This window comes from Aspergillus stella-maris (genome assembly GCF_047715825.1).
Source record: "Aspergillus stella-maris strain CBS 113639 unplaced genomic scaffold BDV14scaffold_2, whole genome shotgun sequence".
Classification (NCBI taxonomy): Eukaryota; Fungi; Ascomycota; class Eurotiomycetes; order Eurotiales; family Aspergillaceae; genus Aspergillus; species Aspergillus stella-maris.
This window is the reverse complement of record NW_027396796.1, coordinates 190,788-208,087: the sequence shown is the minus strand read 5'-3', so window position 1 is coordinate 208,087 and position 17,300 is coordinate 190,788. Positions and strand designations below refer to the sequence as shown.

The window sequence follows — 17,300 nt, the reverse complement described above, 5'->3', positions numbered from 1 at the left end:
TCGCACTGGACCGACCTGTTCCTGACGAGGTGTGGAGAGGATCGGTCACTTAATGGGTGGTTAAAAGTTGTTGATTGCGGTTTCTTCATAAGGCTGTGGTTTCCTCGCCCGCCTTCCACCTCTGCGTTGTTCTTCTTCAGCAGCTGGTATCCATTCATTCCGTTCTTTGTTGCCTTGTCTTGCCTTGCGATTCCATCCATCTCCCCTCGTTTCGTTCGTTGGGCTTTGGTTATACTTCTTGTGTTGTCTTCTGGAAAGACTTCTTACTTGTTATATACCTTCTCTTTATTACGTACCGTTAACCAGACTTATACTTCACCATGACCTCTGGAGCTTCGCTGAATGGCTCTTTCCAAGGATCGCACCAGGCTTCCTATGCCTCTAATGAAGAGGAGTCGAGCTTTCTGAAACGAATTCGTCTTCTTCATTGGGTTCGGCTTGCACTTGCATCTCTTACGCTGGCCATCTCCGTCGCGGTCATTGCCTGTGAGGCAGTGCCGTACCGTCACTACCGCGATACCTCCAAGTTCGAGCAAGTCGGCCTATACCTATGGCCACTGAACTTTGACGCTCGCCCAACGATTGCAATCCTGGCTTGCGGCTGTGTGATTGCCTTCTTGAGTTTGGTCTTTATTATCGTTGCTCTTCTTCCTTCGGTTCGTAACACTACCAGAAGATTCAGTGTGTGCTCAACTGACCATCCAGCCCCATTCCCACATCAGACGCGCAAACCTAGCCGCCGTCGCAACATCAACCGCTGGCTTCATTGCCTCCCTCGTCGGCCTCGTCTTCGCCATCTACCTCCCCAACGCTTCATACCCGACCGGCTTCGGCTCTGTCGAGACCCTCCACTCCTGGACCTGCAAATGGAAGGCCTCTCATAACCTGCCGCTGGGATTCTCCGACGCAAGCAGCGAGACAGTATCGCCTGCTCCGGCTAGCTTTGCTCGGGACTGCGCTGCCACTCATGCAGGGTTCATACTGCTGGGTTTCCTCATTGGGTTTGAGATTACCATGATGCTTGCTGCGGCGGCGGGTACGTGGCTTGAGTTGAGTGTTTCGAGACAACGTGGCCAGGACCAGTATCACCTTGAGAAGGTCGAGACGACGTTCAAGTACGGAAAGTAAATCGACAGGGTTCCCGCGGTGTGACCGAGGAAGGAGCTCAAGTATAGTCTCGGAACGATTAGGTACTAAGGCCGATGAATGCCGCTCGATCCTGGTGATAGAGTGAAGCTCATTCCATGTCTTGACATTACTTGAATGTACGTGAAAGGATACTTGAATCATTGACAAGGTATTGGGTATGTGTATATATTTGTTCAATAGTCTCGGTAGCTCTGGAAGGTACACAGCAATCATGGTATAAGAAAAGCTCATGAATCCACATCTACCAGCCACGCCGCATCAAAGATTATCAAAGATTACCATTCGGATACGCTATAAATCGTCAGCGAAAGAGAAGAAGACTCAAAGTGGACAAGAGCAAACTTACTTCTCATAAAAAAGTTCACAGTTCCCTCTCCTCTGGAAATCCTCCCCTGTCCAATAATAGTAGTCTTCATTGCTGATGTCCGCTTCAGCAATCATGATTTCCCTCCAGCAACCCCGAACTACCAGAGGTCCAGCCTTGATATCGCAACCCACATAGATGCGCTCTCCGTATTTATACGGAATGACCATCTGCACAGAGAACTCTTTCTCGAAGGAGCACACCTGACCCGTCTTGAACAAATTAATGGAAAGAGTGTGGTCCATCCCCGTGACTTCCAGCTTTGGAAGGTGGTCCAGGGTATAATCCATTGCCCTACTATTTTCTCTGTGGGTGTTCACATTCGTTGCCTCCGTCCCGGCCTGGGCTCCAAAATGTGTGTTGGTGCCGTAATTCTCGTTCACGGACTGCCGGATGCCGTAAAGTTTCTCGGGACTGGATCGTAATATTGGCACCCTGTAACCGCTCTTGTCGTCCTGGCGCCGGAACTCCAAGGTAGCATCTACCTCTTTTATATTACGCAACTTGAACATCTTGATTCGCACACGGAGATAGAGTGCCTTCTGGTTCTCACCCCCATATGTCCCTCGTTCGATCGCGGTAGCTTCTGCTTGAACCTTCATGGCTCCCTTCTTGCCGTAGACGATGGAATCTTCTTCGCATTTTGCTAGACTAATAACTCGTCGGTCTTTATCCATGCTTCTTGATCGTTCCTTGAGCCCAACTGATTCTTTGGCTTTTTCCCTAAGTTGTCGTGTAAGGGATACAGAGCGATTGCAGTCACGGCGACCAGACGAGCTTCTGCGCCGATATCCTCTGCGAGCTGCGTTGTCATCTGACTGATCTCGCCGTGTCGATGAGCGGTCTCTCGCCGGACCACGCCCTCGAGTACCGTCTAGTTCGCTGTCTCCTGCAATGTCAGCGCTGCCATTGTCTCCTCTTTCCGCACGAGTAGCGGTCTCTCCACGTCTCGTCACTTTCGTAGTCATTGGTATTGCAAGCGACGGAGCGTTGTCGCGGGGCTGGATCCTTCGTTGCCCAGAAGATATATCGGTCTTCTCGGGCTTGGGCTGACGCCGGATGATCGTCTGGCTGGTATCATCTCGTCGAGTGCGATGAATGTTCTCTTCTTTTCTACCGAGTCTTGATAGAGAACTTGCTCTCCTGGGGACGGGGGTTCCACCTCTCCGTCGACGCTCGCTTTTCTGTCGATGCCGGTCCTCCTCGTCAGCTCTCCGTCCTCGATGTCTGTCGCTCATCGAGTCGAGGGTTTTGAGTTATAGAGATACAAAGCAGACTCCGAGTATCGGTATAACAGCTGGAGTCTCTCCCTCAGTGATGGAAATTTTGTAACTGGACGATGAAGCATAGCCTTGTCGCGAAAGCATCGTCGCGGATTTGAGGGGTAATATATAGGCATACCAGCTGAGGCAGCGAATGATTGGAGCTGCAGGTGTCCAATTTAGTGCACTACATTCAGTTCCGCTAAGCCATACGGCTGCATGATTAGTGAATCCTGTTATTATCTGCTTGAGAAATCAAGGTGGTCAGCTGCGAAAGCTGAAAGCGACTATGTTGCATTTAGGAGGTTCGTTTCTTTGCGTCTTAATCAACGCCGCTGTAGCAGCCCCAAAGATGGAGGTCAATCAATAGACAGGGTGATAGAGAAAATGGCCTAAGACATGGAATGTGTAGTCTACAGGAGGAACCATCTCGCCAAAAAAGGAAGGTACGACCCTTGGCTGGCTATATTATGTAATGTATGCTCACTTTACACCGCCCGGCAGAATTTCTCCCCAGGTACCGGAGATGGTCCGTCGCATCTTCTTGAAAACTAATACCCAGGACATCAAAAACGCTCTATCCCTTTCAAGATGCCTCCGGACCCGGCGGTAACAATGGCGGATGCCGAAATTGACCTCGATGATGAACAGCACGACTCCGCTGATGACGAAGACTTCACCCTCGACCAAGCGGGCGACGAAGACGATGCGGAGCTCTCGTCCTCCGGCGATGAAGCAGAGGGAGATGCAGAACCATCGGGGAAGAAGAGGAAAAAGAAGGCCGAGAAAGGGGATGCGGCTGCGGAGGATGGTAGTGAACTCGACTCGGGTGACGAGGCGATGATTCGCAAGGCAAAGGATAGAAAGAAGAGGAAGAAGGGAGGCAAGAAGGGGTCTGACGATGATGAGGATATGGACTTTGATGATGAAGAGGGCGGGGCTGGTGGCTTTGTGAGAACAAGGGCAATGAAGTCGCAAATGTATGCGATCTTTTTTGACATGCTTGCTCTTTCTGGATGAATCGTTCTAACAATGTTACAGACAGGAAGAGCGCAAACCACTTGCAAAGATCGACGGCGCAACAGTCGACGTAGACGCACTATGGGCTCAAATGAACGCCCCCGAATCAACAGCAGGTCTTACACCCTCACAAGACGCCCAGCAGCAGAAAGCAGACGAAGCGTCCTCAACAAACGACATCGAAATGCGCGACCAAGAGAACATCACACTGCCTGAAACCGAGAAACAATCGCAAACCCAAATTAAATCCGTCCACCTCGACGAAATGGTCAAAATCAAACGCACTTACAAATTCGCCGGCGAAATCATCACAGAAGAAAAAGTCGTCCCCCGAGACTCCGCAGAAGCAAAGCTCTTCCTCTCCGGCGGCGGAGACGGCGAAGTCGTACCCGCAACAGAGGACGAAATCGCCAATGGCAACAATGACATCCAAGACCATGTTATTCGCCTCCGTCGACCGCTCCGCAAGATCTCCCGATTCGATCCCAACCCTACAGGATCAATCAAGAAGAGCTGGGAGAAACAACCGCTTGCTACTGAAGCTGGACAAGAGGAGAACGCCAATGCCCGTGGGCCAAAGATTAATACCGTCGAGAAGTCGCGGCTTGATTGGGCTGCTTATGTGGATCGCGCGGGTATCAGTGATGAGCTGCGCGTTCATAGTAAGGCGAAGGACGGATTCCTGGGCCGCATGGACTTCTTGGATCGTGTCGATGCAAAGAAGGAAGAGGAAAGACGGAATGCGCGCTTGAAGGGGGTGTGAGGGATTTATCGGCTGAGAGTTTCTACACTCTCATCTCTACTCTTGCACTTTCAACCCACACCATCGCATCGCTGCAGGGCCTCTGCACGACACCACACCCCATGCCGTGCCCACTTGCGGCTTTAGAAGCTTCCTAGGCTTCACGCCTGGAGAATTTAACAAGACGCATCGACTTCGCTCTTGTTGCGAATACCAATTCCCTGGCACGGTCGCTCTATTCTCAACTGAGCCGCTGCCGGTAATAAAAGGCAAGCGCTAGCTGTAAAGAGCCAGATCGCCCCCTAACCTTGGCCGATGGCCCAGAGCCGGCCATGCGATTGCCCAAATATATAGGTGACTTGGGCTGTACTATGAAGGACTACAAGTCACCATCTTCATTGGAACCGGGATCGTACTCTATTGACAATGTCTACGTATGTTGATGTTTAGATGTACATAGAAATAGAAACAATCCCAGAACGGGATGCTTCCTATTTACAAACATTTCTCATGATCTGAATTGTCGTATCTATACAGAGACTTTCCAGAGCTCTCAATGCCTTTCTCTCTAGGGGCTCAACCAGTTTCATCTTTACTTAGTGAGCCTTGAAGAAGCTCGATGGCGAGGGAGTACCACTCGGAGTCAAACTAGGCGTAGCAGTGCCCCAAGGAGTCGAGTTCCTCTACTCCTTAGGAACATAGTTGATGCCACTGTCAGGACAGTTCGACTCGGTCACTGCAACAAACGTAATTAGCCAAGATTCATCATCACAACCCAACCTTCACTTGATGGAAATAATAGATAGAATTCGTGTCAACTTACACTTCTCAGCGGGGTCAAACTCGCCCGTGATCAAGTTCCCGCGAACATAGTAGAAGTACCAGATCTCATTCAGGTTGTCGCCGTCGCACGAGACGTATGGGGCGTAGCCGTCATGGATGTCACCAAGAGCGGAGTGGATTTCGTCGAGGGTGTATGTTTTGGAGGTGGAGGGGGTGATTCCTGCGGCGGAGAGGGCCTGCCAGTATCCTTGTTAGAAGGTGAATGGTGGCTGGCGACGGCGTTCAACGAACCTGATAGCTGTCCAGCGTCTTGAACAGGTCAACGGCCTTCTGGAGGTAATCGACGACTTCCTCTTGTGGGCTGTAGTCGGTGTAGCAGGAGGGCTCGATGGTGTTGATACAGGTTCCTGTAGACGGTGAGTTAGGCTGGGACCACGGTAAATAGAAGCATTATGGACATACCGTGCTTGTTCCACTCGTGCTCCCAGAACGTCTCGTCGTCGCCCTCATAGTCCTTCCAGTACTCCTGCATGTATGAAAGGAGCTCGGTGTTGCCGGACTCCTCGATGATGGAGGTGATGTTGGAGTACTCCCGTGACGAGTCGCAGTACTGCTCGTAGGAGCCGTCGCAGTTGTCAGGCCTGAAGGAGATCGTTAGTACTGTATTTAAACTCTGAGTGACGCTTCAATTGCAGCATACCAGAGACCGTGAATAGTCCAGGAGTCGCTGGGACCAGTGGAAGGGTCGTAGTCCCAGAATTGGGTCAGGAGGAAAGCTCCGCCGGGGGTGTTGTAGCAGCAAGTGGCTTCTTCGGAAGAGGTCGAGCAGCTAAGCGGAGTGTCGTTGGGGCAGGTCTCAGCGTCGGCGAGGACGCTTGGAGCGAACTGCATGGCGTAGAGGGCCAGCATGCCCGCGGAAGGGATCGAGTTCTTGAAGGCCATTATGTTTGCGTATTGAACGGGCTAGGTCACTGAAGGGAGAATTGGAGCTTGTAGAACAAAAATCACCGGAAGATCGGGTGACCCAGCCATGTTATATAGCGCCAGACAGTCGGAGGAGCATCCAGGAATGGAAAAGTCGAGGAAGATGAACAGAATCAACAAAAGTCTGGTGCAACCTTGTAGATGCCCCATGTGCTGATAAGAGCATGCTGATTTGACCACAGATCGCCCAGAACTAAGCTCTGTAGATCGCGCAGCCCATCCTGGTCGGGGAGTCCGGCCTGCACTAACAAATAGCGAAGCCAATTGGATGTCATTCATGGAGTCTGCAACAAGTGTCCTGCAGACAAATGGAATTGCAGACTATCAGAACGTTGCATCGGGGCACTCCGATTGTCCCCAGGGCCGTTTCTCGACCTGATAGGAGAGCCTATCTCAGGTATTCGGTCTATGAAACAAATTGTACATGTCGGGCTAATGAGTAGAAAGGCAAATCAGAGAGCCAGAAGCAGAACAGTGCATGTCAAACCAAAAGTCCAAGACATTTCAAGAATCAAGACTTGGTTGGTGCAGAGGCCAGGAGACGCCATGCGGGGAAGGGAAAGGAGCAATTGCTGCCTCAGGCTTCTAAACATCTCCCTGAAGCTGCTACCGACCACAAAAGATCGCTCTCAGATCGCTCTCGATATGACTCACTACGATCCGATGTCGGTTAAGCATAATCAATAATGGCAGAGTATTCTCCGTATACGAAGCCAGGAATCAACTGTCATCAACCATGGCGACTACCAATCTCCGCATCGTCCCTGCGCAGACAGCAGAGGATATCGCTACAGCAAGAAGCCTGTTCACAGCCTACGTCGACTGGCTGAACATCGACCTCACATACCAAGACTACCAATCAGAATTGGACTCTCTGCCCGGAAAATATGGCGCACCCCATGGAGAGCTTCTCCTCGCCTATAGCACAGACAACGCCCCTCTAGGATGCGTGGCCGTCCGCCAAAGCGAAGGACAAATTTGCGAGATGAAGAGGCTGTACGTCTCCCCTCAAGCACGGGGCATGGGACTGGGAAAGGCTCTAGTGACGGCAATTGTCCAGCGCGCAGAAGAACTAGGGTACAAGGAGATGAGACTGGATACGCTTCCTTCCAGGATGCAAGAGGCCATCGGGATGTACACGCGCCTAGGATTCGTGGAGACACGCTCTTACTACGAGACGCCCATGGACGAGACGATCTTCCTTGCACTCGACCTTACCAAATGAGAAGTGGGATTGCATGCTATATAACAGGGAAGAGGATCATTGAATTCCCGACTCAGACTGTTGAGCTTGAACTTTTGATATCGGAACACCCATGGCAGTTATGCCTCGTGGCCGAAGAAGTGTCATCATAGTCGGGAGAGCAATGAGTTGCGGATCAGCGCTTGCACATAACCAAGCTCTAGATCCAAAAGTCGTTTGCAACGAACTTTGCAGGAGTATCTACGGTTGTTGACTAGACGTTGTCCTTGAAGTCACACAGGACAAAGTGAAGAAAAAATGGCAGTGTGCGATTTAAAGGCGCGGAGATTAGGTAATCATCTGATTTAGTATTAGGGTCTTGGCGTCGGGAGGAAGTGTCTAGTAGAACTCCGTAGGTGTACGATAAACATCGCGGGCGTTTGAATTTCTTAATCACAGAGCGTGCTTTTGCCATCTGATAATTGCGACCAAGGAACCTAAAGGGACTTTATTATGGTAGTCATTTAGTCACTGGTTCCGCCGTCATGAGAAGGGACCGAGACGTCGCATCAATGGAAGGACATACTCCGGCTGATGGGGGGTAAACTGGCAATGCATCGGTGCTGCCTCTACAATGATCAGCGCCAAGCTCTACTAACAACTCTACTGGCTTTGCCTGCCAGCCCCTCTTCCTTCCTGGACTCGATCCTCAGCCTCCTCAACCACGAGCACTATAATCTCGTGCAACAGCTCCAGACTCTGCTTCTCGAGATCCATTCATTTCCGATCATGGCCATCTATCTTCAAGATGACACTGCTCCACGATGACTACACCATTGCGTGGATCTGCGCACTGCCGCTGGAAATGACAGCTGCTAAGGTCATGCTCGACGAGACCTACGACCCCCTTCCTCAGCCATCGACAGATCATAATTCTTACACCCTTGGCTGCCTCGCCGGTCACAATATCGTGATTGCCTGTCTGCCGTCAGGTGTCTACGGGACCATATCTGCTGCTACAGTTTTGTCCCATATGCTGTCGACCTTTCAATGTCTCCGGTTTGGGCTTATGGTAGGAATTGGAGGTGGTGTGCCCAGTAAGAATGTGGACATTCGCCTGGGTGATGTTGTTGTCAGCCTGCCGAATGCGATCTCTGGAGGCGTCATCCAGTATGACTTTGGGAAGACTCTGCTTGATGGGCACTTCCAGCGAACTGGATCGTTAAACAAACCACCCCAGTTGTTGCTCACGGCTATTTCCCAAATGCGCAGCAATGACATGATCGGTCAAGAGTCTGTATCAAGCATTATGTGCAAAACACTCCAAGAGAAACGGAAGTTGCGGAAAACGTTCTCGCGACCAAACCACGACCGGCTTTTTAAAGCAAAGTATGAACATCTGACCGGCTCCAGTTGTTCACAATGCGACCAAAGCCGGTTGATCAATCGAGCGCCCCGGAAAAGTGAGCATCCATCCATACATTATGGCTTAATCGCTTCTGGAAACCAAGTTCTGAAGGATGCTACCAGACGCGATTCCCTTGCCGATGAAATGGGTATACTATGTTTTGAGATGGAGGCTGCAGGGCTAATGGACCAGCTCCCATGCTTGGTTATTCGAGGAATATGCGATTACTGCGATTCGCACAAGAACAAAAAGTGGCAACCATACGCGGCCTTCGCCGCTGCTGCGTACACAAAGAGTCTTCTCGGAATTGTACCTCCACATGAGAACACAGGTGGATCACGAATTCCAAGTCCCGAATGCCATTGGATGGTTTCCTTCCCTAAAAACCCTCGATTCGTCGGCCGAGAAGATGAGCTTGCCAGAATTGAGGAGCTTATGGCAACACCATCGTCCAAGGCCGCAATTTGTGGGCTGGGTGGAGTTGGAAAGACTCAGATAGCGCTTGAAGTGGCCTACCGTATGCGAGAAAGAGGATTCGGTTCGATTTTCTGGATTTCGTGTACAAGCAACGAAAGCGTTAAACAAGCATATCTGGAAATAGCTCAGATGGTCGGCATCGGCAGCATCGGGGCATCGGAAGTAATGAGCAGTGTGAGAGATTACTTGAATCGGGAAGAGTCCGGAGGATGGCTTCTGATATTCGACAACGCAGACGACATTGATATGTGGTCTCGCAGTTCGGAGTCCAACTTCACGCCATTGGTGGACTATCTTCCCCATAAAGAGCAAGGCCATATCCTGTTTACCACGCGAAATCGAAAGGTTGCTGTGCTACTGGCATCTTCTCATGTGGTCCACCTGGCTGAACCAAGACCCGATGCAGCAGTTCGAATCTTCGAGAAGTTGTTAATAGATAAAAGCATGCTTGAGGGTAACGAACACGTCACGCTACAGCTTCTGGAACAATTGGCCTCTCTTCCTTTGGCAATAGCTCAGGCAGCGGCATACATCAATGAGAATAAAATCGGTCTCCCCGAATACCTTGCGCTCTTGCAAGATCAAGAAGCAGACGTCATTGAATTGCTGAGCGAAGATTTTGGAGATGATTGGAGATACAAAGATGTTCAAAATCCGGTGGCAACGACATGGCTAATATCTTTCCAGCAGATCATGCGATCAAACGAGCTGGCAGCTGATTATCTGCTATTCATGGCCTGTATCCTCCCTCGTGACATTCCTAAATCTCTACTTCCCGAGGCCGCTTCGAAAAAGAAAAGAACCGATGCGCTTGGACTTTTGAAAGCGTTCTCCTTTTTAAGCGAGCAGGATGAAAGCTTAAGTCTTCATAGACTGGTCCACCTTTCTACTAGGAACTGGCTGCGGAAGCAATGCCGGTTCCACCAGCAAATATCCTCGGTGGCAGAAAGGTTCGATGCTGTCTTCCCAGATGAGAATCAAATCGATCGAAAGCTTTGGCGCAGATATCTACCGCACATTCTTTCACTTTCGGAAGAAACTGTCTTTCCAAAAGAACAGCACCTGGATCTACTTGAAAGGGCTGGCAGGTGCTTTGTGATGGACGGACGAGGCAATGAGGCGGCTTCGATGTTTATGTATATTCTGCCCCTCTGTAAGGAGATACATGGTGGAAGTCATCGTCAGGCTCTCACTGTTATGTTCCACCTCGGCCGGGCTTATTATCTACAAGGGCGGTTCACAGATGCGGAGCGGTTGGATCTACAATGTCATGGAGCTTCTGAAAAAGCTCTAGGGCAAGAGCACCCCAACACAGTCAATGCCCTGGCTGGGCTTGCTGTTGATAAGTTGGCGCTCGGAAAGTTTGAAGAGGCGGTGTCAATAAACACGTGGCTCTTGGAATACAATACTCGAGAGTTTGGTCCAGAGCATCCCAGAACTATGGTCAACATGGTCAACCAGGTGGTTTTGTATAAACGGCTTGGCAGAATTGATGAAGCAAAGTCGATGCTGGAAAAGTCAGTGGCAACCACCAAACGCGTGTTAGGAGAGGAGCATCCAGACACGCTGGAGACTTTGATCCTTCTTTTGGAGGACTATGTAGACGATGGCAAATCGCATGAAGTGATCGAGCTCGGAGAGAAGCTGACGGCTATCCAAAAGCGCGTTCTTGGGCCTCACCACCCGTCATTCTTGACGGCTGAAAGCCTCACATCCGTCGGATACGCCAGATTGGGGCGTTTTGCAGACATGGAGGAGCTGCAACTGCGAAGGTTGGAAACTTGGAAACAAGTCTACGGGGCGGAACGTGTGGAAACTTTATATGCCATGGAACAACTAGCTGATACCTGGTGGTACCTTGGGAAGAAAGAAGATGCCCAGTCCATGTGGCAGGCCTGCGAGGAACTTCGTGACAAAGCATCCAGATCAGGACCTGATCACCCAATCTCTCTTGGCCTCAAGCTTCGGCATGATTACAATAAATGTATGTCTTCTAAGGCAAAGGACGAGCCTGTCAACAAAAAACGCCGTCGAACATCACAGGAACCCGCATCCGGATCCCGGTCGGAAAGAAAACGCCGTAAAAAGAAACACCGGAAATCCAAAACTAGGGAATAGTTTTCAGCGCTAGGTTTCAAGCAAGCATCTGCGCTGAACGATCTGAGCACCGTCCATCCCTTTAGGTGTTGTTTCAAAGGCCCAAGAGCACTCAATACGCCCCGAGGCTCAACTCCAGAATCAGAACCTCTAGAGTGCCGCTCCCGTGCCCTGCTCGCAAATCCAGAACCCCCGAAGCGAAAGCACTACCTTGACGCCGGTCGATGTACTGCGAACAAGCTAGCGAATGCACTATCCCCGCCAGGCACGCCAGATAGTCGTCAAGATATATACGGACACTCATTCGAGTCAGAATGCGCTGGTGCAAACCGAACAGGTTGAAGCGCCCGAGAACGGATTCAATGCAAGTCTTATGGGACTTGGCCTGGAAGTCGTTTACCATATTGTTCCCTACCTCGGAGTTACTGCCTTGCCCTGTTTTTATTGCGTTACTTTGTTTTGCCTGATCTCACTGGGAAAGCCACCTATATCACAAGGCACCGCGGAAGGTATATATCCTGGCATAGGTATTATAAGGGCTACTAGTAGGTAGCACAAGAGTTGAGCGCCACAGATTCAACAACCTGTAGAGAAGAAGAGAAGAAAAGACCACTGCTTACGATTCATCGTCTTGCGGATCACCTTTCTCCCACCCCCACGTTTTGTGCCTTCAAAGATTCAACGTACAGGATCCTGCCTCGGGTATTCCCGTCCACGTCCCTCAAAGACGTGGGATGATGATCAACATAGCCCGTAGTAGTGGCAGTGGCAGTAACAATAGCAGGGAAGTAGCATTGCTGTACCTCGTAGGTACCACAATATGAAACCCTGCAGCTGCAGATTAGTATATATCGGTATAGACAAGCAATACCACCTTGAAAATTCAGTAGTGTATACTTACCTAGCTTAGCTACTTAGCTACGTAGTATCGTACTGACTTTGCTCGTTTCTAGGAAAAGATACATAAAACACAAGCACCGCAAATCATAAAACGCCCGGTGTGACAACCCCAGCACGCGCATATCACACATGGTCGTGGTGTGACTGACTGTGATGGCATCACCCTGCTTACTGGCCAGGCCAAATCCACGAACACCAAAATCAAGCTTATCCCAGGCGGTGCGAGACCAGGCTGGCACTGGATGCCAAGTCCAACGAGCTGGAACTGGAACTGGAATTGGAACTCCAGTGGACCTTGGACCGCACTATACTTCACTTCAAATCTTCAATTCAGATCACGCTGCAGAATGTACCTAGACTGCGGGACTCGACGGGGATCGATCATCAAGTCTCAATTCCCACTCTCGACTCGAACGACACGGTATGCTTGGATTTGATATCCGCACTGGATCTTCACTCGGCCGAATGTGTACAGATATCGCGCTATCGGTATGCGCTTTTCGATTCATACTCGATATAGGAGTAGTCTTCCACATCTCCATGCCGGAGTGCATACACGCTAAGGTAGCCTGGGCTCTTCTCTTGAAGAGTATGGTCACCGACTCTTCAGGGCAAAATAGATCGTATCTCATCTCATCTCATCTCATCTCATCTGATCCTAAAGCTACCTACGTACTCGAGTCATGATCGTGACTGCGAGTCATGAGAGTGAGAGCGAGCTGACACCTCTCGCACGTCAATAGTCGAGCTAGTCCGTTCGCAATCCATGGTACAGTTGAATGCGAACCATCTTAATATCCACCGCTATACGGGGTACCAGGAGCAAAGCCACGCTTGATCGGCGAGATCGCCGATGGTCATCGACTCACAAGTACAGAAAACCGAGGGATCGGGTTCGTAGACGTACTTGGTGCAGGTAAGTTTCATCGAATGCGACATGTCATAGACACGCGAGCGCCATCGATTTCAGCAACGTAAAAACGAACATTTTTCCTTTTTTTTGAATCCGGCGGTGGCTTTTTCTTCCGTCTATTCTAAAACTAACACGTACAATATGTCTAGCTATTATTATCCCATCTGGGGTCGACATATCGATAGATCACCGGCAACTTGACTGAAGATAGAAAAAAAACTGAACAAGCCACTGTCAAATGCACAGATTCCGACCAACTCCCCCACTCCGTTGCTGCCCGTCCGTTGTAATGCATTAGATTATTCTGTTTATCGAAACAGTCAACAAACACTTGAACCAAGTATAACCAGTATTGTTTTACAGAAAGAAAAGGAAAGTAGAAGACAAAAAATGAGGTCGAGAACAACACCGGAGGGCGGGCCAAAAATAACACCGTGGAGCGCCGGATCAGCCTGAGTCAGAGATATAAAAGAAAGTTTGGCGTAGCATCGAGCCAGCGGGTATCATATAAGATTCCATGCAGATCGGTTTTTCGTTTCCTTCACTCGTCCCAGACGTCCAAGCTCATGCCACCGGGAATGGGGTCTTCCAACTTGGACCCGTAGATCGGACGCCCATCTGGTGTCAATTGACCTCGGAATTCAGGGTCGTAGTCGGGGCTGTTCTCATCCAGCGTCGCGACGTATCGGTTACGACCGCCCCGCTTGCTGTGAGTCTTTGTGTAATGGGCGTTCAGGTTATCGCTCCTGGAGAATGCTCGGTGGCAGCCGGGAACCCAACAGACATGAGGCTTTTCTTTCGAATGGCTCTTCATATGTCTCTTGAGGTGTTCCTGTCGCTTGAAGCGGCCATTGCACCCAGGCTCTTTGCACTTGAACTGTACCTGCTTGATGATGGGAGGTAGGTTCTCCAACATCAAGTTTTGCTTGGAGGTCTGGCGTCTGAGCGTTTTCCTGGAAGGGACTCGGTGGGGACCTCTGAATCCGTCCCCATATACTGGAGATGGTTGAAACTCATCGATATATTCGCAGGGTCCACCCGAATAGCGGCTCATCGGGGTATTAGCCCTGGAGTTCGTCCCCAGTGAGCAAGACCGGACTGGCGTGGTGGGGCTGTGTTGTTTGAAGGCGCTAAGAGATGTCGAAAAGTCTGTATACGATGGTGGCGGAGTGACTGGGGCAACTTGCGACGGGGCAATGGTCTGCGGCGCAACCGAGTCTGCCAATGGCATCCACGGCATCATGTTACTTATGGACATCGAAGTTGGAGCACGCTCGGGCTGATGGAATATTGACCGCGATAGGCAGGGATTTGTCGCAGACTCTGGTAGATAGCCACCGGGCTGATGGCGATAGTTGTTGTTGGTGTTGCGCGGCATAGTTGGGTACTGATGCATACTCTGTTGGTATGCAAGGCCCTGAGCGACAGGGTCGTATGTCTTTGGGGCGTCCGACGGCATCCACAGGTGTTCAAAGTTCTCATCGTACCCCGAGAGATAGTCAGTCATGGGCATACGTTCCTGCTGGTCGATGTTGCCGTATGGCATACCCAAACTCTCTGTGGAGGCCATGCCTGCCAGACGGAACGCGCTGCGCATCGGCGAAGGACGGGTGCTTTGTTTGTAAGTGTGACTGGGCAGTGATCCTGCTCCGTTCCAACCAGGAGAATTCAGAGATCCTTGGCTGTATATGCTCGTTGGAGTTGGTGTAGGTGAATCAAGAGGCGAGAAGCTCGAGGTCATAGATGGGCACTCGTTGGAGCCCAAGGACGAACAATCAACTTCAACGGTAAGACAATCGGCAAGGCTGTGCTGGTGTCGCATATCTTGGAGCGACTGAGCGCTGCGGTGCTTTTTAATGGGTGCTGAGACTGGATTACCTGTCAGAGCACCGTTTAGTTGGTTGAGGTATGAGAGAGGCAATGAGTGACGACAATGAGTGGGAAGGCTGCAAAGGCCGGTGGGTCGAGTACGATGAGGGATAGAATGAGAGGCTGTCTCGACAGCAGTAAAGGACAGTAGAGAGAGATAAAGGAATGAAGGAAGGTGCAAGGAAAGAGAGAGTGAAAGTTGGCAAGTGAGTGTGAGAGAGAAGGAAGGTTGGAAAGCGGGAATGGAGGAGGGCCAGCGGGATGAAATAAACAAATCCGCAGCGTGCAGACGGAGGCAGGCAGGAAAGCTGACGATCGTACTTACAGTGAGAAGTCATTACTCTTCCCCAAAGAAGAAGTGCCGACCAAAGTCAAAGAGCCCAAGGGCAAAGGGCGCGTCGCGTTCCTTGGAGGAGCCCGGATAAGGCCAGGAATGCACGCTATGGAGAGGCAGTTCCTCGAGTAACGGAGTCTGGACACTCAAGGCTGGACGAACCGTTTCCTAGGGAGCGCCAACGGGCTGGGATAAATGAGCTTTGCAGGAGGCAGATCGAGGTCGAGGGGTTCAATAGATCCGCCCTCCAACGCGCTGTTGGGATCCTCTGTTCCAGCCAGTACGTAGATCGCTGGCGTTTAAGGACGATGCAGCGTGAGATTGTGTCTCACTTGCAGAGAGGGATAATGAGGCAAAGAGCAGTCGGCAAGGGACGAGGGGGAGTAAGTGAATCAGAGGAGATCAATGTCTCAGGTTGAGTGTAAAAGTGGTTGTCGATGATGATGATGATGATGAAGTAGAGATGAAGTCGGGAAAGAGGCAGATGATATAGCAGCAGAAAGTCACGGAACTTGCTCACTTGGGCCTCTCTTGCGCCGTGTCCCAAAGCAGTAAAAGGGTCTTGTGGCAGCAGATGGCAGCAGCACAGAGAAGCAACGCAGTGGTTAGTGTATCCCTCACGTCTGCCTGGTTGGAGGAATATGAAGAGGGTGCGATTATTATTCCTGAAGGTTAATCTATCAAGCTCTGCCTTGGTTTTAATTCTCCTGGCTCATTTTATCACCAATACTTTGCTCTTCTTTTTCCTTTTTCCTGCCCTCCTGCAAGTGGGCCATCCGACCACCCACTCTGCCTGATATCGGACCTGCATTTCTTCATATCCTGACCACAATTTGTTTTATTTTTATCGTTCGGCCTTCTGAGAATGCATGAGCTGGAAAGCCTTCCCCGTCTTCCGAGCCATTCAGAGCTGCTCTCCCCCAGCCCGAAACGCCTGAGAGGCAAAAGAATGCTTCCCCATCAGTGTACCTCCTCATACCTCTTTTGTATCAGACTCGCCTGAAACTAGGCCCCCAGTAGACTTCAATGACGGTACTGGGCAGCAAAGTGAATCACAATCGTTATTGTCGGGCTTGGGAGATCCGGGATCGTCGTCTGGATTGACCGACCCCGTTCCACGATTGTCAACCTGCAGGGCCTTGAATGATCGACAGTGATTGACGAACAGTGGGGTTTGGGGGTTTTGGCTTCGATAAAACCTAGCCATTGCTAGTTGCTGAATACTGTAGCGAACCCAGTGATAATCGAAGATCCATTAAGTCCCAGCCAAATGATCTAGAAAAACCCAGCCTGAACGTGATGGGGAATACCAGCAGCAGCACGCAGAGGCAAACCAAGTGGGTTCTGGTCGGCTCCATTCAATATTGCCTCCTGTGCTTTGGTACAATATGCATAACACACAACCAATCGGTCTGCCACTGGTTCGGCTCAAAGAAGGCATCTCAAATTTCCTAGAGTTCACGACAATGATGTGAGATCCAGAGCTATGCAATCTTGAGTTTTGCCTCATTCTTCTTTTAAGCAGATCTCCATTATACTCGAGCTATGGGGCGGTCTCGAATCAGCGAATCATCAATGCGGTCGACCTCCAGGTGCTCGATGACGCCATCTACTTGAGATGCAAATCACAAGAGTTGTTCCACATGACTCCTATACTATGAGACGATGGAGATAATCTTTCGTCGGATGCCCGAGCGGCAGCGGGGATCTTGAAGAGAATAATCGCAAACAATTCTGCGAGTAAACAAACTGGGGAGTCACTAGTGGTCGCAAACATGGTTCCCGCTACTGCCTGTCATTCCACGATTGAGGGGA

At 50.5% G+C, this 17,300-nt stretch overlaps 8 protein-coding genes across 8 annotated transcripts; 4 read left to right on the top strand and 4 right to left on the bottom strand.

The window, feature by feature from the left end:
• Positions 1-320: 320 nt before the first annotated feature.
• BDV14DRAFT_194985 (uncharacterized protein) lies at positions 321-1,128 on the top strand (the record flags this gene model as incomplete). Its single annotated transcript, XM_073772073.1, has 2 exons — positions 321-656; positions 706-1,128. 2 exons carry the CDS (start codon positions 321-323, stop codon positions 1,126-1,128), a joined length of 759 nt encoding a protein of 252 aa, XP_073633247.1.
• A 26-nt stretch (positions 1,129-1,154) lies between these two features.
• Positions 1,155-2,871, bottom strand: BDV14DRAFT_41189 (uncharacterized protein). Its single transcript, XM_073776710.1, has 2 exons — positions 1,496-2,871; positions 1,155-1,440 (listed from the first exon to the last, which is right to left on the bottom strand). Exons 1-2 carry the CDS (start codon positions 2,749-2,751, stop codon positions 1,425-1,427), a joined length of 1,272 nt encoding a protein of 423 aa, XP_073633246.1. The 5' UTR covers positions 2,752-2,871; the 3' UTR covers positions 1,155-1,424.
• A 444-nt stretch (positions 2,872-3,315) lies between these two features.
• Positions 3,316-4,963, top strand: swc5 (putative Swr1p complex component (Swc5)). The gene is made up of 2 exons (XM_073766948.1): positions 3,316-3,755; positions 3,817-4,963. The coding sequence occupies exons 1-2, from the start codon at positions 3,367-3,369 to the stop codon at positions 4,556-4,558; spliced, it is 1,131 nt and encodes a 376-aa protein (XP_073633245.1). The 5' UTR covers positions 3,316-3,366; the 3' UTR covers positions 4,559-4,963.
• Positions 4,950-6,624, bottom strand: BDV14DRAFT_162897 (T2 family ribonuclease). The gene is made up of 5 exons (XM_073766947.1): positions 6,021-6,624; positions 5,783-5,961; positions 5,612-5,727; positions 5,361-5,556; positions 4,950-5,273 (listed from the first exon to the last, which is right to left on the bottom strand). Exons 1-5 carry the CDS (start codon positions 6,260-6,262, stop codon positions 5,221-5,223), a joined length of 786 nt encoding a protein of 261 aa, XP_073633244.1. The 5' UTR covers positions 6,263-6,624; the 3' UTR covers positions 4,950-5,220.
• BDV14DRAFT_162895 (uncharacterized protein) lies at positions 5,633-6,624 on the bottom strand. Its single transcript, XM_073766946.1, has 3 exons — positions 6,021-6,624; positions 5,783-5,961; positions 5,633-5,727 (listed from the first exon to the last, which is right to left on the bottom strand). The coding sequence occupies exon 1, from the start codon at positions 6,581-6,583 to the stop codon at positions 6,284-6,286; it is 300 nt and encodes a 99-aa protein (XP_073633243.1). The 5' UTR covers positions 6,584-6,624; the 3' UTR covers positions 5,633-5,727; positions 5,783-5,961; positions 6,021-6,283.
• A 230-nt stretch (positions 6,625-6,854) lies between these two features.
• BDV14DRAFT_162894 (GNAT family N-acetyltransferase) lies at positions 6,855-7,933 on the top strand. The gene has a single exon (XM_073766945.1). The coding sequence runs from the start codon at positions 7,041-7,043 to the stop codon at positions 7,527-7,529; it is 489 nt and encodes a 162-aa protein (XP_073633242.1). The 5' UTR covers positions 6,855-7,040; the 3' UTR covers positions 7,530-7,933.
• Positions 7,934-8,295: 362 nt separating this feature from the next.
• BDV14DRAFT_194980 (TPR-like protein) lies at positions 8,296-13,207 on the top strand (the record flags this gene model as incomplete). The annotated part of the gene is made up of 2 exons (XM_073772072.1): positions 8,296-11,356; positions 13,113-13,207. The coding sequence occupies 2 exons, from the start codon at positions 8,296-8,298 to the stop codon at positions 13,205-13,207; spliced, it is 3,156 nt and encodes a 1,051-aa protein (XP_073633241.1).
• brlA (C2H2 type transcription factor BrlA) lies at positions 13,171-15,925 on the bottom strand. The gene is made up of 2 exons (XM_073766944.1): positions 15,477-15,925; positions 13,171-15,160 (listed from the first exon to the last, which is right to left on the bottom strand). Exons 1-2 carry the CDS (start codon positions 15,487-15,489, stop codon positions 13,824-13,826), a joined length of 1,350 nt encoding a protein of 449 aa, XP_073633240.1. The 5' UTR covers positions 15,490-15,925; the 3' UTR covers positions 13,171-13,823.
• Positions 15,926-17,300: the final 1,375 nt, after the last annotated feature.

Excerpts from the sequence above, each read along its gene's own strand:
- BDV14DRAFT_41189 (XM_073776710.1), bottom strand. The coding sequence starts at position 2,751 with ATGAGCGACAGACATCGAGGACGGAGAGCTGACGAGGAGGACCGGCAT.
- swc5 (XM_073766948.1), top strand. The coding sequence starts at position 3,367 with ATGCCTCCGGACCCGGCGGTAACAATGGCGGATGCCGAAATTGACCTC. Across the intron at positions 3,756-3,816 it reads AGGGCAATGAAGTCGCAAAT|ACAGGAAGAGCGCAAACCAC; the intron begins GTATGCGATCTT and ends ACAATGTTACAG.
- BDV14DRAFT_162897 (XM_073766947.1), bottom strand. The coding sequence starts at position 6,262 with ATGGCCTTCAAGAACTCGATCCCTTCCGCGGGCATGCTGGCCCTCTAC. Across the intron at positions 5,728-5,782 it reads GCACGAGTGGAACAAGCACG|GAACCTGTATCAACACCATC; the intron begins GTATGTCCATAA and ends CACCGTCTACAG. Across the intron at positions 5,557-5,611 it reads AGACGCTGGACAGCTATCAG|GCCCTCTCCGCCGCAGGAAT; the intron begins GTTCGTTGAACG and ends GGATACTGGCAG.
- BDV14DRAFT_162895 (XM_073766946.1), bottom strand. The coding sequence starts at position 6,583 with ATGAATGACATCCAATTGGCTTCGCTATTTGTTAGTGCAGGCCGGACT.
- BDV14DRAFT_162894 (XM_073766945.1), top strand. The coding sequence starts at position 7,041 with ATGGCGACTACCAATCTCCGCATCGTCCCTGCGCAGACAGCAGAGGAT.